The 22,935-nt window shown below is 33.9% G+C and overlaps 1 protein-coding gene across 1 annotated transcript in view; it reads left to right on the forward strand.

The window, feature by feature from the left end:
- The window catches only part of LOC137657039 (facilitated trehalose transporter Tret1-like), a 59,098-nt gene that overhangs the window by 19,863 nt on the left and 16,300 nt on the right, over positions 1-22,935 (forward strand). The window contains exon 4 of the mRNA XM_068391400.1: positions 18,810-18,960. Within this exon, the coding sequence (XP_068247501.1) occupies positions 18,810-18,960 (151 nt within the window). The remainder of the gene's footprint in view (positions 1-18,809; positions 18,961-22,935) is intronic.

Consider the following 22,935-nt stretch of genomic DNA (forward strand, 5'->3'; position numbering starts at 1 on the left):
CATGATTAACACGGTCAAAGGCAGCACTAAAATCAAGGCCAATCATACGAACTTCCCGACCACAATCAAGGGATTTCTGTACAGCATTGGAGATTGTAAGAAGGGCATCACATGCTCCAAGGCCTTTACGAAAACCAAATTGCAAACTAGGGAGTAGATGATTACCTTTAGCAAACCTATTAAGACGTTACATATTTATATAAGTGCACACACACCTATATATATATATATATATATATATATATATATATATATATATATATATATATATATACATATGTATATATATATATATATATATATATATATATATATATATATATATATAATCATAAAGAGTCGACTCTGTCGAGAATTAGAAAAGATTAGAACCACTAGAGTACATGCTCTCATTTCATGTAGGCTTCCATCCCAATGCGCACATACTGACAAATAGCCCAACAAAAAGTTTCTTTCCAATATAGGTATTTTCAAATTTATCTCTAATTATGAGAGCAAAGGTAAAGTTGCTCAAAATAAACTTGTAGGGATGATGTTTGTGACCTGTGCAAAGAAAGTAATACAGAACATTTTGGAACATGAAGAGAACTTCAGAGGACGGCCAGGAATCAAGGATATGGTTGGAAAAGCAAAACAGGTTGTCATAACTAATTTCATCACAACCGAATTCAGGGTTAATGGGAATAATAAAATTACTCTTAAACTTACATCATGAAAGGCAGTTGTTTATGGTCAAAGAACGGAATGAAGTCTTGGAAAGAGGTCTAAGACCACTATAATTGTTTTAGGCTAGGCTATGCATAAAATGTAGCTTTTATTAAAAATGATGATGGTTGATACCAAAAATAACAGACATGGAAATTGGAAATTTTTAGAGTAAAACCTATGCATTGAAAACTACACGCAAAATACCTATCAAAATAATTTCATAATAAATCGATATTAGAAAATTCTATGTGATTTTTTAAATTATAAAACCATCAAAATTTTATTCATTTTCAAAAAATTAATGTGAATGATACGTTTGTAGAAATAACATATAATAATTATTAGGTGATTTTATTATTCATATTATATGGGATAACTAATTGTATAAGCAATTTTGTCCCTGAAATCGAGGAGGTAATTTGCTTGTGTGCAAGTTGCTCTAGAACAGTTCTCTTTATCTCTCTTTCACAAAATAAGAAAAAAGTCAATAATGAAAGGAGTATTTTTTAAAAGAAATACCATTCGAACATCCGAGTAAAGAGAGAAAACGGAGTCATGGCTTCTGCAATATATCAATATGTTTTAAACGTTGCATTGTAGGCCTATATGACATTACAGCTTCTGCATCTACATGTTTTAAACGTTGCATTGTAAGCATATCTGACATTACAGTCAGCAGGAACATCGTTGCTTTTGTGCATTATTCTAAAATCCAGCATTTGTATTCTTCCTGTTTCTTCAGTAGCAGCAAATATGATATATTTCAGTGTACAAACGATTACGCAATTTCCCATAAATTTAGATAACTTCAGATTCCGAGGGAAAAAAATTAATTAAAAGAAACTATTTTGGTGAAGTTACTTTTCATGAATTAAACGGACCAGTTTTAATATTTTCATATTTTATAGAGTTTGAATTAAAATTCATTATATATATGGTCATCATCTCTTCCTAGGCCTATTGACCCTAAGCCACGGTTACATTTCGCCAGTCGTCTCTCTCGAGTTTTTAAATCAATACTTCTCTTTTCATCATCATTCGTCATCTCCTACTTCACACTTCACATTTTGTAAAATGGAAGTGTCCAAAGAATTGTATCAAACATGGTCTATAAATATTTTTTGGACTTTAGACAGTTATAATTACGAACAAATAACAGTTATAGTGAAATCTTTGAAATTATTTGTGACTGTTCGATAGATATTCTAGGTTGGATATTCAAGTTAGGGAATGGAAATATTCATAGGACTAACAAATATGGAGTACTGAAGTTGGGGGTAAAAAGTATTTCATCTTTAAAGCACATCTCAGTGACACAGTGTTCAGAATAAATTTCCGACCCCTGAAAATGTACTTCATATTGTATTTGTAGATATGTTTCAATCGTTTTATACTTATTGCAACACCAGAGAACCCGTTGCTTCCAAATACGCTATTGCTGAGCCGTAATTGAAAACAAGGTTCCTAACAGCTATGCTCTCATTACAAAGGATCGTCTATAGATGGGTTTAGCTATTCAAGTAACTGTCTGCATCTTTCAACCTCATTATTCCCATTGTATAGCAGGGTCGGCCGCTCGAGTTAACTCTCTCCATCTATTTATTTTATTTTCCTCTTTTGTACAGGACCTAAACACAAAATTTTGATAAATGATTTTATAAATAAATTATTCATTTGAAATCATATCAAAATAAAATAGTATTATTCAATTTTGTCCTTTAAAAGTTAATAGAGAGATTCATATTATGTTGACTCGAAAATTAAGCAAAGGAAAAATGAGCTTTAACCAGAGAGGAATCTGATATAGTACTATTTTGCGGTCGTCACAGTACCCAATAACTCTCGCAATGGCATCAGCGGGTGCCTACCCTCGGCCATAAAACTACTGATTTATTTGCTAAAAAAAATATCAAAAATTCATAAATAACTATAATGAAGATTATTGTTAAAGGCAACTAGATTCCTAATTATTAACCTTTATAAGAAATTATGAATTTATCAACAAATCTATAAACTTTGCATAAAATGTTTGAGTCTTCTTAAATAGAGAATATTTTCCGACAAGTAATGGCAGTGATGTCTGTATCGTCCTGGATAACTTAAAGTAAAGAGACTCGGGTTTTCCGAGAGTCCTGGGTCGGGTCAAGCCCTAAGAAATCGACTCCGTTGAGGATCCTTCCTCTTGGGTGTCTTCCGATTCAGGACTACCTCTCGGTTTGGGGTTCCGAGACAGGCAGGATAGAAAGATAGTATCCTGTCAATGACGTCCCCCGGTTATCCAGCAAAACAGCAACAGGCTTTCTGTGGTCTGGTGTTGAATTCTCCTCTTTTCTCTCTCTCTCTCTCTCTCTCTCTCTCTCTCTCTCTCTCTCTCTCTCTCTCTCTCTCTCTCTTATAATTATTTATTTTTGCATTGGGCAAGCGTTGTTCGTAAGTTGCCACTTAGTAATAAACCTTATATTTCACTTAGGAGATATGTGTATGTATGAAACAACGGTGGACAACTGCTATGAAAAATTCTATCATTGAAAAATATTGGATCGTTAAAGAAATCGTGCTAGAATATTTCAGAACAAAAAATAAATACGGTAATGTAGCCCGAATCCCTCTAAATACCGTGATACCTGGAACTGAGTGGGAAAGAGGGCGTCAAGAGGGAAAATAATTCAAGCTTAGTCCTGTTGTCTAATAATAACAATTTATGCATTTGGGTTATGAATTCAAAGTTATTATTTAATTTTGCTTGTGTCGTTTTGTGTATAAAGCAAAAGTTAGTTGGGGTCGTGGTTTCGAAACTTGCAATAAATCATTATAAGCCAAATTTCGGGTTATAGTCAAAGCTGCCTATATACTGTAGGTCCAATCTCTCGTGGGGTTTATTCAGGGAGAAGAAATAATGATAAATAAATAAAACTATAATTAATTCTACCTCTATTATTTAATTTTACTTCACGAATGGAAGTCTATAATAGGGTCAGACATATTACCCAAAGCTGTAATGTGCAGATTCTACAATAGAAACGTATCTCGAATAATAATAATAATAATAATATGGCTCTGTAGTCTTGGCTTTATAACATACTAGGGCATGGCTATATGTCAGATGGCAACAATAAATATTTGCATCAAATCTTATAACTTAATAAAGGTGTCTATCTGGGCATAAAGTTGCTATTTGTGAAATTTCTCCACAGTCTCTTCATCATTTTATTTTTAGGCCTATAAGCTTAATAAGAATTATAAAATCAGAAGTGCGAACTTCAAGTCACATATAAGAGTAAGGCGAGGAGGGGCAAACTGAGCATTCAAACCTTCACAAGTCGGGGCTAACTAAATAATAAGTAAATCTCAAAAGACGAAACTTTCTAAAGACATTAATGAACCAGGTAATAGACAATGATTAAGACTGATAATACAAATATTATTGTTTAAGTAAATAGTAGACAGCAACAATTCATTAAAACATATGTATAATTCTTTGTAATGCATAGGCCTATGTGAATAATAAAACACGCAAATTCCAGTAAAACAATTAGAATAAAGACAATTTCATCTTTTAAAAGACGTCATTATTTTCTTGGTATAATATACTTAGGCAAACTATATATATATATATATATATATATATATATATATATATATATATATATATATATACATACATATATATCTATCTATCTATCTATCTATCTATCTATCTATATATATATATATATATATATATATATATATATATATATATGGTTGTTTATCCTCCTGGGAATAATGTCAAGCAATCTATTACAAATATTTTCCTCACGCACAGAGTCCCAAGATGATAAGCATTCCCTAATGATTGCTTGTCTACTATTGCGAACGGGAAACGATTATGAAAATGAACGCTTGGTTATAAAAATGAGTTAACTCCTTGTTTCTTTCTTCGGTTGTGTAGCTGTATACTGTACATATAGGCAGTAAGACTATACTTAATTGCCACATATTATTCATCTTGCTGCCTGAAATAGTACACTCTAAACCTCGTATCTGTAGCTGCACAGTGCTGTGTAAGTCAGACCAAAACAGTAGCATTCTCATCGACTGCAGCATTCCGACTTGCACCTACAATTAGTCTGCTACCGGCAACTCTCTGCAATGGGTGGAAGCTTTGTCCAAATTATCTTTTCTTAGTCTAGCACAAGTTTAAGGGAATTTTTCCTTTCCTTGTCACCCTGAGTCTCACCCCACATCCTCGCATCTAGTTTCAGCTTTCATACTAAATGGCCAGTAGAAATAAAAAAACAATGTCTGCTCTCTTGTATTTGGTAGAGTGTGCTTGTATTGTAAGAAGTACATCGAGCATTGCTTACTCTTCAAAAGTTTTTGAACTTCATGAGGGCCAATCACCCACTAATGCTACACCAGGGTTGTAACTTGGTTCTCAAGAATAGTAATGAGGTGGGATATTTGACATGTATGGAGCTTTCTGCTATCATTGGAGGGAAGAAGTCTGTGATTGGTTCTCATGACGGAAGAACTCCTTCAAGTCATACTCTCTGCCCTGGCATGATATGAACAGCTTGGAGAACAGACGATTGTTTGCTTTGAAGAGTCAACAGATACTGATATCTGTAGTAAGAAGTCAACCCTGTTCCTTTTGATTTGTTCATAGATGGTGGATTCTTCTTTTCTTCCCCGTCTCTTAATAAACTCCTGGAAATTGACATTTCCTTTCTCAAAGTGTGCGCTAACCAGCTCTGAAAAAACTTCAGTGAGCAATGTTCTTTGCATCAAGTGAAAGCAGGTCTCAACTCTCAGCCTGGAGAAGATTGCTCACATCTTGCATGCCTTGTGAGAGCTTTTATATTCTCTCAAGGAACACTGTGCTCGTTCTGTTTTGTCATGCTGGATGGTGTGTTTAGAACCCCCTTGATCCCACTTCTTGCCTCATACTGTGTACCCAAGTGGCTGACTTCAGGACCAGCTACCATCCACCATCTCAGTACTGATAGGTCTTCAGTCATGCCCATTGCACTCCCGCCTGCCTTGATGACAGTGATGGACCCAGAACAAAAAGCATCTCATTTATTGCATGGAAGAGGGAAATATTAGTCACATAGTGTAGCCATTATGTTTTTGTGGTTGTTATGCACATGGTGATTTGAGCTCTTCACTCTTCTTCTTCTGGCAAGAACAACAATTGCTTCAGTCAGTCTGGAATTTACAGCCCTGGGTCTGTTACTTGCCATCTTGGTGAATGGCATTCAAGGTATCATACTATGGTAATTATCTTTATTCCGTGAATCGAAGACGAGGATTTATCCTTTTACCACCTTGATCTCAATCATTTAGAATAAGGTATGAGATACGACTAGGTTCGAGAATAAATATAAATGACTTACATCTAGCGTGATCGTTCATACAGTATCGTTCAAGTCCTTTGCAGTCTGTTCAGCAACCAAGACACTACATGCAAAGGGCTATAGACCTGTTAATCTTAGCTCGGCTCTCCTGCGCTGGTACAACCGGTAATATATGGTTGCTTATTGATCCAGGGCTTATTAGACAGCATCTGGGACGCTAAAATAATGATTTAGGCACACTAAATAATCATTCGGCTGATACTGAGCCCCATACTGAGGTTCACAACAGTGGTGCTATCCAGTGTGTCCTGATTGAGTGCTGACATTGCTCTACTGCAATGAGGAAGTCAATGGGTAAGTACATATTTTTAAATTCGGACTCTACGCAGTAAAAAAAAAAAATGTATGATTTGACATCAAGAGCATTCGGATAAGGGAAGTCTTTGCGATCTTATTGCGAAATGCAATATTTCTGTAAATTCAATAGCATCCTTTTTATTAAAAAGAGCAATCCCCGACGAGTCTGTGTGCTAATTTTGGTGTCTAGTTCCGGAAATGGAAGATTCTCCGGAAAATTTTCTGATATCTTCTCCACTATCAGTAGAAGCATCAAATAATGATTACCAAAGTATTTGAAAAAAAAAAGAGGATGAATAAAAATTATCATTAATTAAACATAACTGAAATCTGTTGGTGAAAATTGATACCAAATACTTTGAAAAGATAAGTAATTGACAACAACTGCAATAATAATAATAATAATAATAATAATAATAATAATAATAATAATAATAATAATAATAATAATAATAATAATAGCTATAAATTCAACTGAATGATAAAGCAAGCAAAGAAGTAAAAATTATAATAAGCAAAACTTGAAGTACTTTTAAACTGTGCATGAATATCGCTCAAAAGAAGAAAAAAACGAAAAGATTTTGTGCTTTGGCCGACTATGGCCAATCCTCAGCCTATACAATACATTCCTCCCAAGAGCTTGACTCTGACATGTTTAGTTTATTAAATTAATCCCCAAAAATACATCATTTCACCATGCCCGCAAAGTCCTTCGCCATTACTATCAATATTACTAACAATGGGATTTAATTTCTGTGTACTGCTTGGCACAACCGGGTTCAAGTCCCATTGATTTCGATCGTGGCGTTAGATAATTGAATTTCAGGATATCAAAAATTATTTTTAGGGTGGGTGTAAGTAGTGTTGAATTACCCTCAATGATCCTAGCATTTGGCATAATGGTCTAAATGACACAGACAACTGCTAACAATGTGAGCCTGTGCAAATCAAATTAGGCTTCCAATGGAATAGTTTAATGAACAATCCTTTTTCAGAGAGTCAAGCTTTATAACAGAAGACTAGCAGTGCCCATTTAATCCAACTTTGAAAAAGGGAAAAATCATACATCTTAGCATTTTTTTAATGAGTCTTTGGAAAAAAAAATTAAGATCCAGAGGGAGGTTTTTTATGGTATGCTGCAAAATTCTCCATCCACTGTCATGAAATATTTCTTGTTGCTAATTATTTCTGGACTGATCCACCATCCCATTTAATTCACCCTGACTACAAGTAGAAAGGAGAGAGAAAAACAACAGGGCAGAAGAGAAGGAAAGAACAGAACCTCTGTAATATATATCTACGTGAAAAAAAAAACAGATCAATAACATACTCGTAAAAGTTAACAATTACTACAGCAGAGTTAGGTAGTTCAATATTCGACTGGTCTTGCACTCCCAGACACCTGTCGTCCAGAAAGGGGTGAAATGGAAATCTCTCTCAAACACCCGGACATCCATCAATTTATATGAGTGACTGTACAACCCAAGAACATAGCGGTGGGTTACCACTAAATTTGCACTCTATGGTATGGACGTAACAGTTCCTCCTTTACTTAAACCAGAGGGCTCTGTCACTCAGTCAAAGGGAAAAGGCAACTCTTTTGGGTGATGTGTTTGGTAGAAGCAGAATAATGAGAAACTTCATCTTCCTCATTCCCATTTTCCTGAGACTAAACTAACTAATTTAGCTTTTCGGTCTCGTGAAATTGAAGCTCTCTTGATGGACCTTGATGTTTATGGAGTTATAGAGCCAAATGTTTTTTTTTTTTTTTTTTTTTTTTTTTTTTTTTTTTTTTGCTTCTTATAATAGTACTTCTAGAATATAATAACATTGAATAACTCTTCCCTTCTATCTGTAATTCTGCCATGAGTAAATCTGATCTACAGTTATATGAGGAAAACAGTTTTTCCAACGGTAATGTGGAAAAACCTCCAATATCAATGTTTTTGTGATCTTCTTGGACTCTCTGATTGAGACTAGCATGATTGGGAATGTGAAGTTCCGTAATCTATTCCAAGTGCGTTCTGAGATACAGTTGTTCCCTTGGAATTGTGGAATCTGAGGAACTGTCTTACTTGAAAATTGTATTGCCTGAGAGACCATACTCTGCAGCGAAGCGTGGTGTTTGAGATGTATTATTTCCTGAAATCTGATTAGCATAATTACTTTGCTGAAAATGACCTAATTTACTATTATTATTATTATATCAGCATTCTTCCACTAAATGTTCAAGATTATTACAAATATTACACTTCTTTCTAGGGCACTCAGCCTTGTTGTGGCTGTTATAACCACAATTTGCACCCCCTATCTTAGGCCTAGCGCCCTGATTCTGATAATTTACTGTTCTTGCCTGAAGATTATTAGTTGTCATTGATTGAAACCCATTGCGACTAACTATTTCTGTAAAACCCATTCAGATTATCCCTTTTTGTACACTCATCCTTTTGAAGGAATTACTATTGGTGTTTTAGTGTACCCTTCTATTTTCAGCGTAACTTTTTGCTTTTTCTCCTCTAGAATTTTGGAAATTCTTATTGTTACTACTATTATAAATGTACTATTTTGAGCTTTATTTTGTTCCTGTGCATTTCCCCTGCTACTATGCATTGTTTTTGTTATTCTTTCAGATGGCACTACAACAATCTTCCCACGGCCTTCCTTTCCTTATCTCCGAATGCGCTAAGCGTCGCTCCATAGGCCAATGCCAATGTTAGCTGACTCAGAGTCAATACAGATATCTGTATTGACTCTGAGCTGACCAATCACGTAACCAAAAGCATCCTTAGGCCCTATCGTTACTCCTAGCAATGAAGCTAGGAGTTTATAGTTCCAAAGTTCCGTTGAACTGTGGCGTATAATGATGGCATGGAATGTCTATCGTATTTGGCATTCATGAACTCCAGTAGGTTTAACAGACCATGTTTCTCCCATGCTGACTTCCATTATTATTATTATTATTATTATTATTATTATTATTACTTGCTAAGCTAAAACCCTAGTTGGAAAAGCAGGATTCTATAATCCCAGGGGCTCCAACAGGGAAAATAGCCCAGTGAGGAAAGGATACATAGAAAAATAAAAATTTAAGAAGAGTAACATTAAAATAAATATTTCCTATATAAACTATAAAAACTTTAGCAAAACAAGAGGAAGAGAAACAAGACAGAACAGCGTGCCCGAGTATACCCTCAAGCAAGAGAACTCTAACCCAAGACAATGGAAGACCATGGTACAGAGGCTATGGCACTACTCAAGACTAGAGAACAATGGTTTGATTTTGGAGTGTCCTTCTCCTAGAAGAGCTTCTTACCATAGCTAAAGAGTCTCTTCAACCCTTACCAAGAGGAAAGTGGCCACTGAACAATTACATTGCAGCATCCACTTGGGTGAAGAAGAATTATTTGGTAATCTCAGTGTTGTCAGGTGTATGATGACAGTGGAGAATGTGTAAAGAATAGGCCAGATTATTCGCTGCGTGTGTGGGCAAAGGGAAAATGAACCGTAACCAGAATGAGGGATCCAATGTAATACTTTCTGGTCAGGCAAAAGACTCCATAACTCTCTAGCGGTAGTATGTCAACGGGTGGCTGGTGCCCTGGCCAACCTACTATCTATAAAAAAGAAACATTGATCTCTTCTTCACGGATTTAAATTCTACAAAAGTAGTGCTATTCTGAAAACCTTTTCTATTCAGAGTAACATGTAGTATCTACATGGTCTACATCTAACAATAATAAGGCTTCCTTTATTTTGGCATTGTTTATCTGAGAAATAGCAATTCTACTTTCTACATCAGCAATCCACCTATGTACATTATATGCTTTAAGACGTTTTTTTTTTTTTTTTTTTTTTTTTTTTTTTGTCAGGATGTCCTACATTACCACAGAATCGAGTTGCTTTGAATAATAGCTTGATTCACATTGCTAACTCGTGTAGGTCGTGTATTAAAATTTAAGTTACTGTTCTTTCTATAAGCGTTTAAAAATGCACTGTTTGTGTCTGGGCGAAGTCTGTCTTCAGTGTAAATTGTTACTGCAAATTCGTGACACTACCTACAGTATTTCCAAGTTATAACTAGTTAAGTCACCTATTATGTCTTGAAGACTTACATCCATCGCCTAAATTTATCTAGAGAGAGAGAGAGAGAGAGAGAGAGAGAGAGAGAGAGAGAGAGAGAGAGAGAGATTTAATTAACCAAAAATATATTAAAGACACCAGAGATAATTCATGTACTTACAAGTTCGATGTAGTGAACATATTCCTGAACTTGTTCATATGGCGTTCTTGCTTTTCAAGAGGTACCTGTAATATATAGTCCTCACTTCACTCCGCATTCTCTACAGGTATAAACATAATAAAACATTAAATTGCATTATAGCGCACCGTGCCGGTTGACGCCAGGTTTATTTTTCCAATGAATCATACTTTTAGAAAACAATATAGATGTAACATCACATATTCTAATAACTTTTACAAACTTCTGTACTGATATAGCAGTGCATATTTAAAACAAAATGAACAAACTTTCAAATTAACATATAAGCCTCCTCTGCCGCCCAGGAAAAACCATAGATAAAAAACAAAATCTCAAGTTTTGAAAAAACTATGGAAACCTGTGTATCCACGGCAATAATGCAGAGTAACTCAAATTTGAGTGGTGGAACCTCACTCTTGTACTACTAATAAATAATAATGATAATAATATTAATAATAAATTCGACTTGCTCGGGCTAGCGTGCGCTAGAAAGTGACCACTTCCTAAATACCTCTTCAAACATCGAATACTTTTCACCCAACACAATTCTCATTGGCCACTGCCTACATAACAACTGAACTTAAGTAACAAGACACTTAAGATCTGCTTACATGTCGTTAGGACAATTATTTTTCGCTATACTTCGAAACGCGAAAAAATTCTAGTCCTCACTTCACTCCGCATTCTCTACAGGTATAAACATAATAAAACATTAAATTGCATTATAGCGCACCGTGCCGGTTGACCCTAGATAATACCAAAGAAAGGGAGAGAAGGAAAGAAATGGAGAGAAAGAAATGAATGTTCCGATTGTATGATTTACACATTTAACCTCTTTTTGAAGCCTTTGACAAACAGGTTTACTTGAAACAGACTACCAACACTCATGTCTACGAAGACACCTATCCTTGACTTTATCGTTTGCGATGTTTGAACTTGTAGCCACAGTTTTAACAAAAAATTCTGTTTGGTTATATTACAGGAGCTTTAACTTCTTAAAGATAAATCGATCAAAGGACAAAATCGTTCCAGCTTCCTCTGTATCAAGCAAAAGACATCAAATATGGAAAAGCATTTGTGACAACTTCCGATATCAAAAACTTCACAGTATTGGTGATTTTTCATTTTTTTTTTTTTTTTTGTTCAACTAAGATATCTTCAAATTACAATAAACTTAATTCCCCAAATCTCAGATAAGAAAACTTTAATGATCTATCAAAATAATAAAGAAGTTTTTCAATATAGGAAAACATAATCCGCACAGATTCTGCAACACCATATTATCAAAAAAAACCTTTGTATGCACCGATCTACCAGCTTAATGTTTCACAGGTGCTTGCAAAGATTTAACAAGTGAATTTTCCGTTGGATCTATGTAACCCCTCATTTCATGCATGCACGTTATGGCATAAATAGCTTGATCACTGGAGATTACTAAAGCGCCGGAATCTAATAAAAGCGTCGTAAATAAAGCACCATACAATGGCATTTCGCTTTGCTCGTGACCATTATTGTAAGTTTCTCTTTGTTGAAAGACAAGTTTGTAGGCCTTGTCGGAGCTGTCATTCATCGATGATAGAAGATGCCCATGACAACTGAGGTCCCCCAATTTCCTGTCCAAATTAGATGCCACCGTTAAAGACGACTGCTGGCATTTCATTGCATTCACGATCCTGGAAAGCAGATTCCAAAAATAAAACAATGTACATATATACTTGTAATTTCAAAAACCTTTACCTTCTATATCAAAGTTAAATTTCAGCGAAAAATTTCTTTTTTTTTTTTTTTCCTTATCTTTGCCATGTAAGAAAACTTTTGTTACGTAAACACTCAAAGTTTAACAATAAAGTTTCCCTCGTTAATATGAACAGTCAAGATGGAGAGGACTTTCACTCTGGAATATTCTACTTGAGAATTTTTACCTCCATTTTATTAATAACCTTTGGTATAAAGCACCAAACCTCAAGTTAAAGCATCAATTGCCTCTGTACCTGGACACCAATATTAGAGATTAAAAACCTCAACATATTTTTAAAAGTAGCAAAAGAGTCTAAAGAATGAATAACTCTCACAAGTCCATAACTCTGAAAAATGTAAACAAGAATTGACCATTCATCCATGTTAGTTGACAACACTTCAAAAAATCCGCTCTTTTGTACTCTTTCTGAGCTTACATACATTGATGACCTGAACAGTGTATTCAGTACAAGTTTAAATTCTTTGGTTTTCTATGATTTCCAACTCTGGCTTTTTGCTACCTACTTGCATTAAAATCGAAAATTTTATCTGGAACAACGTTCAAACATTGCCAAAGTACTTTACATAATTTTGTCGACTGCCTCCTGCTCCTTCATGTTTAATTCTAAAGATTAATTTGCTGTCCAGTTTCCAACCACTCTTTTCATGATATATAAAAAAAAATGCGCTGTATACATCGCTAAAAACTTCAGAATTACTCCAAACCTACTACTGAGGTGTCAACATATAAATTTCCCAACACCAGAGGCGTCACAATATAACTATTAAATCTGAGGAGTCACAATATAGCGGTAAATTCCCTATGAGGCGTCGCAATATATTTATAAGATTGCCTACATCCGAGGCTTCGCAATGTGATAAATTGCCTACATCTGATGCGTCACAATATAGTAATTAACTGCCTACATCTTAGGCGTCGCAATAGAGTGATAAACTGCCTACATCTGAGGCGTCACAATACAGTGATAAACTGCCTACATCTGAGGCGTCACAATACAGTGATAAACTGCCTACATCTGAGGCGTCACAATACAGTGATAAACTGCCTACATCTGAGGCGTCACAATACAGTGATAAACTGCCTACATCTGAGGCGTCACAATACAGTGATAAACTGCCTACATCTGAGGCGTCACAATACAGTGATAAACTGCCTACACCTGAGGCGTCACAATACAGTGATAAACTGCCTACACCTGAGGCGTCACAATACAGTGATAAACTGCCTACACCTGAGGCGTCACAATACAGTGATAAACTGCCTACACCTGAGGCGTCACAATACAGTGATAAAACTGCCTACACCTGAGGCGTCACAATACAGTGATAAACTGCCTACACCTTAGGCGTCACAATATAATGATAAACTGCCTACACCTGAGGCGTCACAATATAGTGATAAACTGCCTACACCTGAGGCGTCACAATATAGTGATAAACTGCCTACACCTGAGGCGTCACAATATAGTGATAAACTGCCTACATTTTAGGCGTCACAATATAGTGATAAACTGCCTACATTTTAGGCGTCACAATAGTGATAAACTGCCTACATCTTAGGCGTCACAATGAAGTAATAGGTTAAATAAGTCTGATGCAAGTATATAGTTAAAAGTAACGACCAAAATAAAAAGAATGAATTTCTGCGTCAAAACGTGATCTCAACCAGAGCATCAGATATTTCTTCATTAAGTTCTCAACTAGCTTTGCTCAATATGTAAAAATACAGAAATACTTTATCGTTTTCATTTTAACAATACCTTTAACGACAAATTTCGTGGAAATTATGTAACAGACAATTCTGTCCAAAAGATATTCGTTAAAATAACGTTTCCGTTAATTCAGAAAGTTTGGCATCTAAACAAGGTCTTTAACGACATAGTTTATCCTAATACTGTAGTTACGAAATTCGCCTTCAGTATTCGTCCTCTGTAAACCTTTCCAAATACAATTTAGAGTCTGAAAACCAATTATACTTTCTTGTAAATAAATCCAAATCTTGAAGCTTTTAAAGTAAATAGCTAGCATCCAATGCCCCTTCAAATCAACCATCTGCAGCTATGCCATCATCTAAAAATACTTCAATCTTCACTTCCTTAGATCTCCAATAACTAACAGACTTAAGAACTTTAGTAAAGATGTACCGCCGCTTCAAAAATATCTAAAGAAAATCCATTATAAAAAAATTTTTTAAATTTTTCCCCAATGAGAAAGATATTGGCAACGTTTTAATAGATTTCTCTGCGATAAGCAGACTGTAGACTGATTAAATCCTTAAAAAGTTTGTAATAAAAAACCAGCCTTTGCTTACCATTTCCATTCTTGGTCACCGTCAAAGGAATTATTTCTTAGTTTTTCTGATACCAGTGTCACCCATTCTCTTTTAATAAATTTTGATTCGTCCCTTTCTGACCTATTGTTACCCAATCCAACAACCATAGTAACGGTTTTGAAATGGAATTTTGTGATCGCCCTTTTAGACGGCAATGACTATCTTACCGGACCCAATCTAATTCTGTTCAATGTATTGTGAATAACAACAACCAACAGGCGATTAAAACAATAAAATAAAATAAACACAATGTTCCAATTTCCTTGTACCAACTGCCAAGTATACAAAATAAAAACAGCTATATTTTCACTTATCTTTTCGACGTCTTTCTTGGTACATTCCTGGCTCCAATGTCAACTCTCGACCTTTATTGAGCTCTAGACCTCTTCCATCAAAGTTGATATGAATCCACACTTTCCCTCGATCTTTAACTAGCTTGACACTTTCGGCGATGCTGCTCTTTGCGTACTAACTCGTTTCTGCAGCAGTTTTAGATGTTCCTTGTCCTCCAAGTCTGGCGTCCTGGCTAATAAATTCGACTTGCTCGGGCTAGCGTGCGCTAGAAAGTGACCACTTCCTAAATACCTCTTCAAACATCGAATACTTTTCACCCAACACAATTCTCATTGGCCACTGCCTACATAACAACTGAACTTAAGTAACAAGACACTTAAGATCTGCTTACATGTCGTTAGGACAATTATTTTTCGCTATACTTCGAAACGCGAAAAAATTCTATAAATCAATTAATATATCTAAAAATATGATTCCCTTTGGAATTAGAGTATAATTCTAAGAAATTAATTATCTTTATTGTAATATAATTTTATATGCATTCAATAAATTGGTGTCAAAAGGAAAGTTATAAATGCACCCTATAAAAATGTCGATATATAGATATTTTTTTATTCTTCCTAGAATTCGTGTGCTTGTGCTTAACACCAGCAGTTACTTGAAAAAAAAATACATTTCTTCATTCCCCGTTTAGTTCATTCACGGAGGAATGCATCATCACTTTTATTTCTTCAAGGTATTTGTTCACTTCGCTTGTTATCCAGAGATTTCGTGGTTACCCATCGTCTATATGTCATTTTTTTTATTATTGGTTAACTTGACGTAAAAAGAGTACGTAGTTGGTTAAATTTTCATATTTTAATTTGCCTTTCTATAAACCATCTCACCACTACCATCATTTGTATTGCACCATTTGTGATGCTCCAATTGTATTTTTCTCATTGTATTATGGTTTGTTTTGCTTTTATATTGTTCGATGTTTCAGTTATGATAGATGTTGATGGAGGATTGAACACGATGGACTTTGGCTTTTGATTATGCTTACTTGTTCTGACACTTCTTTAATCCTTTATTTGCTTGGATTTTATTCCGTTCAGCAATTGTGTGTTTTTTAATTACTAGATTTGATAAATTTAGTCTCTTTGAGGCTAATAAAAATTCCGATGGTAGGGTAAGGCGTATGGTTTTGGGTTATGTTAAATATATAAAATGGACTCTATTGGGCATTTTTACATAGTTTTACACAAGTCATAAGCTGACTGGTTCACACCTTCTCACAGGTAAAAGTCTGGATTCTAATTGACTGTCCAAGGTACTGGCTAAAACCCTCACCTTATTCACTTGGGCTGCTTTCAGTGCTGGCATGAATCGACCATGTGAATTAACTTCCTGCCACGCCTTGGGTGATTATTATCTTGTTACTAAGAGCTCGGCCATTAATTTTTTTACTATTCTCGTTATAAATCCTCTATAAGCTCATGAACTTCGTCAAGCAGACCTTAACAACCGCGTAACACATAAGTTTTGGCCAGAGTATATTTCATTATGAATTTCTCTCTTTATCTAAAATTTTAACATCTCTCCCTCTCTTTCTCTGTTAATTATCATAATCATCGTAGGTTAGCCTTACATAAACAATTATTGTAAAGAAGCTATTATAATGGTGTAAACAAAGATGTCGAATTGTTTTGTTATTACAATTCCTGTTATCATCATTATAATTATTCTAGAGGAGATAGAGGTGAACACAAAGATGTAACGAAGTTATCATAAAAGTGTAAAAAAGGTAAACAAAAACGTGATGAATGTAACACAAAGGTGTAAACAAAGATGTAATGAATGTAAAACAACAAAGTAACGAAGCTAACATAAAGTTGTGAACAAAGGAAAACAAATCCGTAACAAAGCTATCATCAAGGTTTAAGCATAGGTAAACACTTACGTAAAGAAGCAATCATAAGAGTGTAAAACAACGTAAACAAAGACGTAATGAAGGTAACGGAAAGATATAAACAAAAATGCCCTCAAATATAAACAAAGGCTAGAGGGAATGAGAGTTTGACATCCTTCTTTACTATTTTTTTCGTTACCGTTTGCAATTAACTTCGTGTCGCCATTCAATTACAGTTGCATGGAATGAATCCAGGACGAAGTAGTCGGGCTGGATACAGAAACACTTGTACAGAGAGATAAGAACCGAAAGAGATTGAAAACTTGTCATTTCCTCCCATTTCTTGTTTGTAGCAATTCTCTGGACGCTGCTACTCTTATTTCTTGGACTAAAATATAAATACAAAAACACCATCTAAATAGGGTCATCTAACATATGGAAAATGGAAAATTAGAGAAAAGTGATACAAGGCGATGTATTTTAATTCTATCCATCTATCTATATACATATATATATATAAATGCATATACAGTATATGTGTACAAAAATACCTACATACACATACGCACACGCATCTATCTATATATCTATCTATCTATATATACATACATATGTATGTATATATATACACACACACACACACACACACACATATATATATATATATATATATATATATATATATATATATATATACACAAGCACGAGTGGAAGGAGATGACCAAGACCTTTGTCCTGCAATGGACAAGTAACGACTTATTATGATGAAGATAATGATGTATATACATACATGCTAGGATCATGGATGCCCAGGCAATGGCTGCTGATGACTTAGCAGGTAGACCTATAGGTTCCTCTGAACTCCCCATTCTTAACTCACAAGGATGGTAAAGGTTGCAGACACTAAAAGAAACTATCAAGCTTGAAGCTGGACTCGAACCCCAGTCCGACAGATCACAAAACAGGGAAGTTTCCAATAGGCCACCACAACCCTTAAATAGTGGTAAAACTTTTTTTAATAGCATTAAATGCACATGTTTAAACAGAACCAATACGGATGAATTACGCATAGATGCCAACGGTAATCAAAACAGGAAGACATTGCCCCTGGGTCAAGGTAACATCGATCGGCGTGCGACCGAAATGACAAAGGTAATTCCTGGAAATGATTCTTCCTGAGAGTCTGTCTCGAGCTTCGGCACCTTTTGTGTTAAACGCTGAATATTTCAATGGGGTTATGTGTGTGTGGGCGTCGGGGTGAGGGTGGTGAGGTAGGGTCTGCATTTGCGGTTAAAGGGACTGGTGTCTGGAGGTGGGGGTGGTTAGTGGGAGTGTTTTAACTAAAGAAGAGATACCTGTATAAATCCAATGGCTGACGCCGAATCGTTGAGGTTTCCCTCTCTGTAATATTCTAAAATCTGTTCTCTGGATTCATTTTAAGTTGTGGCGATACCTTAGAGAGATTTAAATTCTGATATATGAATTATAAAGAGGTTTTAGATCTTAATATTGACGTTTGTAAATTGATAAAATAAATTGTAAATAACATTTACAGTACTAGCGTCCCATGTTATAGAAGTGTTTTGATTAATATATCCACTACGTAATAGGATAAATATTTCCATACTGTTTATTTCCCACTACTGCCAGACTTTGGAATCCTCTTCCTGGGTATGGCTTATATTTTCCCATCTTCTAAGAAGCGTATCCATCGCTTCATTGATGTCAATCCCCACTTAGTTTCCTGTCCCTTTTCCATTTCAATTTTCAACTGACACTGGGCATCCAGCCTCATTGGTCTACATTTCATAAATAAATAGAAAATAATGTGAGTCTGCTATGTTATATTCTACTTTCCTTTTGATCCCTCAGTTCTGCATAGTGACCGCAGGATCCATGGGCCACTTCTGCATCGGCACCATACTGACGTGGCCCTCGCCTGGACTGGCGGACCTGGCACTCAACAACAAGACCCTCGTCGGTACCGAATTCACTCTGACGGACGTCCAAATGGACATGGCAGGTCAGTCGCGCAAAGAAAGATTTATGTGTAGAGAATTATAATCTTTTATCTTTACAATTCTCTTATTCTTCTCTTTGTTGTTTTGTAAGATTAGATAATTCTCGATTGTATTAAACTAGCAATTTTCATGCTTGTCATTTCTTGTAGGCATAACTTATTGTATATTCGTAAGAATTCAAACGCCATAAACTACATTTTATGATACCCAACCTATTATTCTCCGGTTTTTCACTTTACAGAAATAAAATTGATTGTTTATTAAAAAAAAACTCAACTGGCCTAACTAATTTTCTGTAAATCACCCAACCCATTTATATTATACTTACTGATTCATGCAAATGTTACTAGCTATGTAAACAAATATTCAAGTAAAAATGAATGAATTTTCATCCTTCATCATATTCCCCCAGTTTTCATTGCTTATATTTGATAATGATATACAGTATCTTCTGTCGCTTTGTTTTAGTATTACTATTCCTATCATCATTATTCCTGAGGAGATAAGACTTATGATGAAACTCATATAGATGAGTGCTTCTTGTTGAATAATTGATGACTCGATAAAAATAAGAATTTAGGCATAGGATGTTTAAAGACTTTAACTCAGGAGACGAAATTTCAAAGAATTTGGATCTATTATTTCCCTTGTAACTCTTTTTTGCTAATGTGCGGGCAAGACATCTCACACTTAGATAAAAATTTTAATGGATAACTAATTAAATTCTGTAACTGATTTGAGCCCAAGCATGCAATTCGGATACTCTTCTTGCCGTTTGCTTTATAACGGATTTTTCGAATGAATAAATTAAAATACCTCTATATGTATATATATATATATATATATATATATATATATGTGTGTGTGTGTGTATATATATATGTGTATATATATATATATATATATATATATATATATATATATATATATAATGTTTTAATAGTCCACTGCAGAACATAGGCCTCGGATATGTACCGTACTTCCACTTGCATCTGTTTATGGTGTTTCTATGCCAGTCCACAACCGATAACTTTCTTAATTCGTCAATCCATCTTCTTCTCTTGATTCCCCTGCTTCTTTTGTAATCTTTAGGGTCCCATTCCGTCATTCTTAATGTTCACTATTAGTTGTCGTTCTCATTATATGTCTCGTCCTTTCACTTACATGTTATTAGAATATATATATATATATATATATATATATATATATATACTGTATATATATATATACTGTATATATATATATACTGTATATATATATATATATATATATATATATATATATATATATATATATATATATACTGTATATATATATATATATATATATATATATATATATATATAGTACATACTGAGTCTAACTATTAAGTAATTTTACTTCCCTATATCTGCAAAAGGTGTTATGACAACTATAATCGAGATTTTAAAATATGTATACAATAAAAAATATCAATAGAAAAGAATCAATAACAAAATCAACGTACAGCTTGCATTTGACTTGCATTCGAATCCTTAAGTTATTTTTCTATAAACAAAAATACCCAAAGAAAAGAAATAGGATTAACTAGATAAGTAGCAGACGTCGACATAAACACTATATGCAACAAAGAAACAAATATAAGCATAAATAAAATGAAAAATGTTAAAAAAAAACACATAATTAAGATACACAATTATGAAGTAGATTATTCTAATAAAAATATGAATAACAACATAACAAAAAAGCCCAAGACATCTTGTTAACATATCTGTACATGTCTCAAATCTAACTTGCTGTTTAATATTATTATTATCATTAGCTAAACTACAACAATAGTTGGAGAAGCAGGATGCTATACGCACAAGGGCTCCAACAAGGAAAATAGCACAGTGTGGATAAGAAATAAGGAAACAAATAAACTATTGTTCCCGAGTGTACCGTCAAAAAAGAGAACTCTAACCAAAGACAGTAGAAAACCAAGGTACAGAGGCTATGGCACGACCTAACACTAGAGAACAATGTTTTCATTTTGGAGTGTCCTTCTCATAGAAGAGCTGCTTACCACAACTGAATAGTCTCTTCTACCCTTACCAAGTAGAAAGTAGACACTGAACAATTACAATGCAGTAGTTAATCCCTTGAATGAAGTAGAATTTTTCGGTTACTTCAAGTATTGTTATGTGAATGCGGGAAGAGGATAATATGTAAAGAATAGGCCAGACTATTCAGTGTATGTATAGGCAAAGGAGTAATGGGCCGTAACCACAGACGGATTTAAGGTAATACTATCTGGCAAGCCAAAGTATCTAATAATTCTCAAGCGATGGTGCCTCAACAAATGAATAAATATATAAAAGACGCTACTGCCAATAATAACACCTAAATAAACTTAACTTCAGTGATTATATACAATTACAGAAAAACAATGAAGAAAAACCATTCAAAACCGCGGAATAAAATTTTATTTTGAATCAGCGTAAATGACAACAAAAAAACACGAACGGAAAACTTATCTCATTCGTCAATATCTAATTCAATAGTGGTTCAATATCGGGAATCATATATAACTTTATTTATCTAATTCATTTAATGAAAAACCCGTTATTAGAAAATAATCTCATTGATCACAAGGGGGATATCGGAGAGTCGTTAGCTTTTTATTTCATCATTAATACTTCTTCAATAAATGGGACAAAACATATACGATTCATATTAAGTCTTTAAATATTTATAAAACTCTTTATTATCGGCAGATTATAAAATATGCAATGACGGACATAGAAGAGTAACTTGTAATATATTTTAAAGTCATTAATATATATATATATATATATATATATATATATATATATATATACACAGTATATATATATATATATATATATATACACAGTATATATATATATATATATATATATATATATATGTGTGTGTATATAATTATATATATATATATATATATATATATATATATATATATATATATATATATATATATGATTATATATACAAACACACGTATAAGTTATCAGTACACAAAACTGCACGTGACAAATATTTTAGAAAATTCAGAGGAGCCATGAAAGTGAAAGACCAGGTTCCAAGTGCTTTCGTGTATTACATATACTTCTTCGGGGGTACAAAATAAATTAAAAAGTAAAATAATAGAAAAAAGAAACCTAACAATACTGATATGAAAGCCACAAACAAGCAAAGCATTATCAATCTACGTAGTCTTTAAAAATGATAAACAACTGTCGTTATATACAAAAATGGTAGTAGTTCAATTTAATTAACAAGAGACATGTCTAGTTTAAACAGATCAGAACTAAGATTTAAGATTTGATTCTTAAAAATCAACACTATTTTGACACTATCATTACAGAATATAATCTCTGATGAGTTTTTCCAGTCAATACATAGGTTAAAACCATCCATGTGAACAAAAAAATCACTTGACATCTGTCCTGTCGTAACAGCATAATGATGTTTAATACACTTATCAAGTAGTTTTTCAGTTTGACCCAAATATTTCATGTCACACTCAGTACAAAGAATTATGTAAATTCAACCATTACTTTGCTTTGGGGAATATTCATCATGATATTCCTAACTGTTCCTGAAACCTTAAAAAAACAACATTTACCTTGAATGTTTACAGAAAGTGTTCTATATATGAAAAATTTACATTAGATGGTAACGCCAGCACATTCTCATTCTCAAAAGACTCCTTATTCTTAACTATATAAAATATATATTTTTTAAGCTTTCTGGAGAGACTTGTCAATTGAAAACCTATGGTATTTCAAATGTATTTCCAACGTTAAAATTTTTTTTACCGAACTTTGCATTTATATATTTGTGGTTACAAATCCTTAGTCCTCAAAAAGATACTAAAAAATGTTTTTTTTTACAATGATTTGATGATTCGAATAATAATGGGTATGAAAACAAACGTTAGTAAGTATCCCGTAAATAAGAAAAAAAAAACCCTA

This window comes from Palaemon carinicauda, chromosome 18 (assembly GCF_036898095.1).
Source record: "Palaemon carinicauda isolate YSFRI2023 chromosome 18, ASM3689809v2, whole genome shotgun sequence".
NCBI classification, from domain to species: Eukaryota; Metazoa; Arthropoda; class Malacostraca; order Decapoda; family Palaemonidae; genus Palaemon; species Palaemon carinicauda.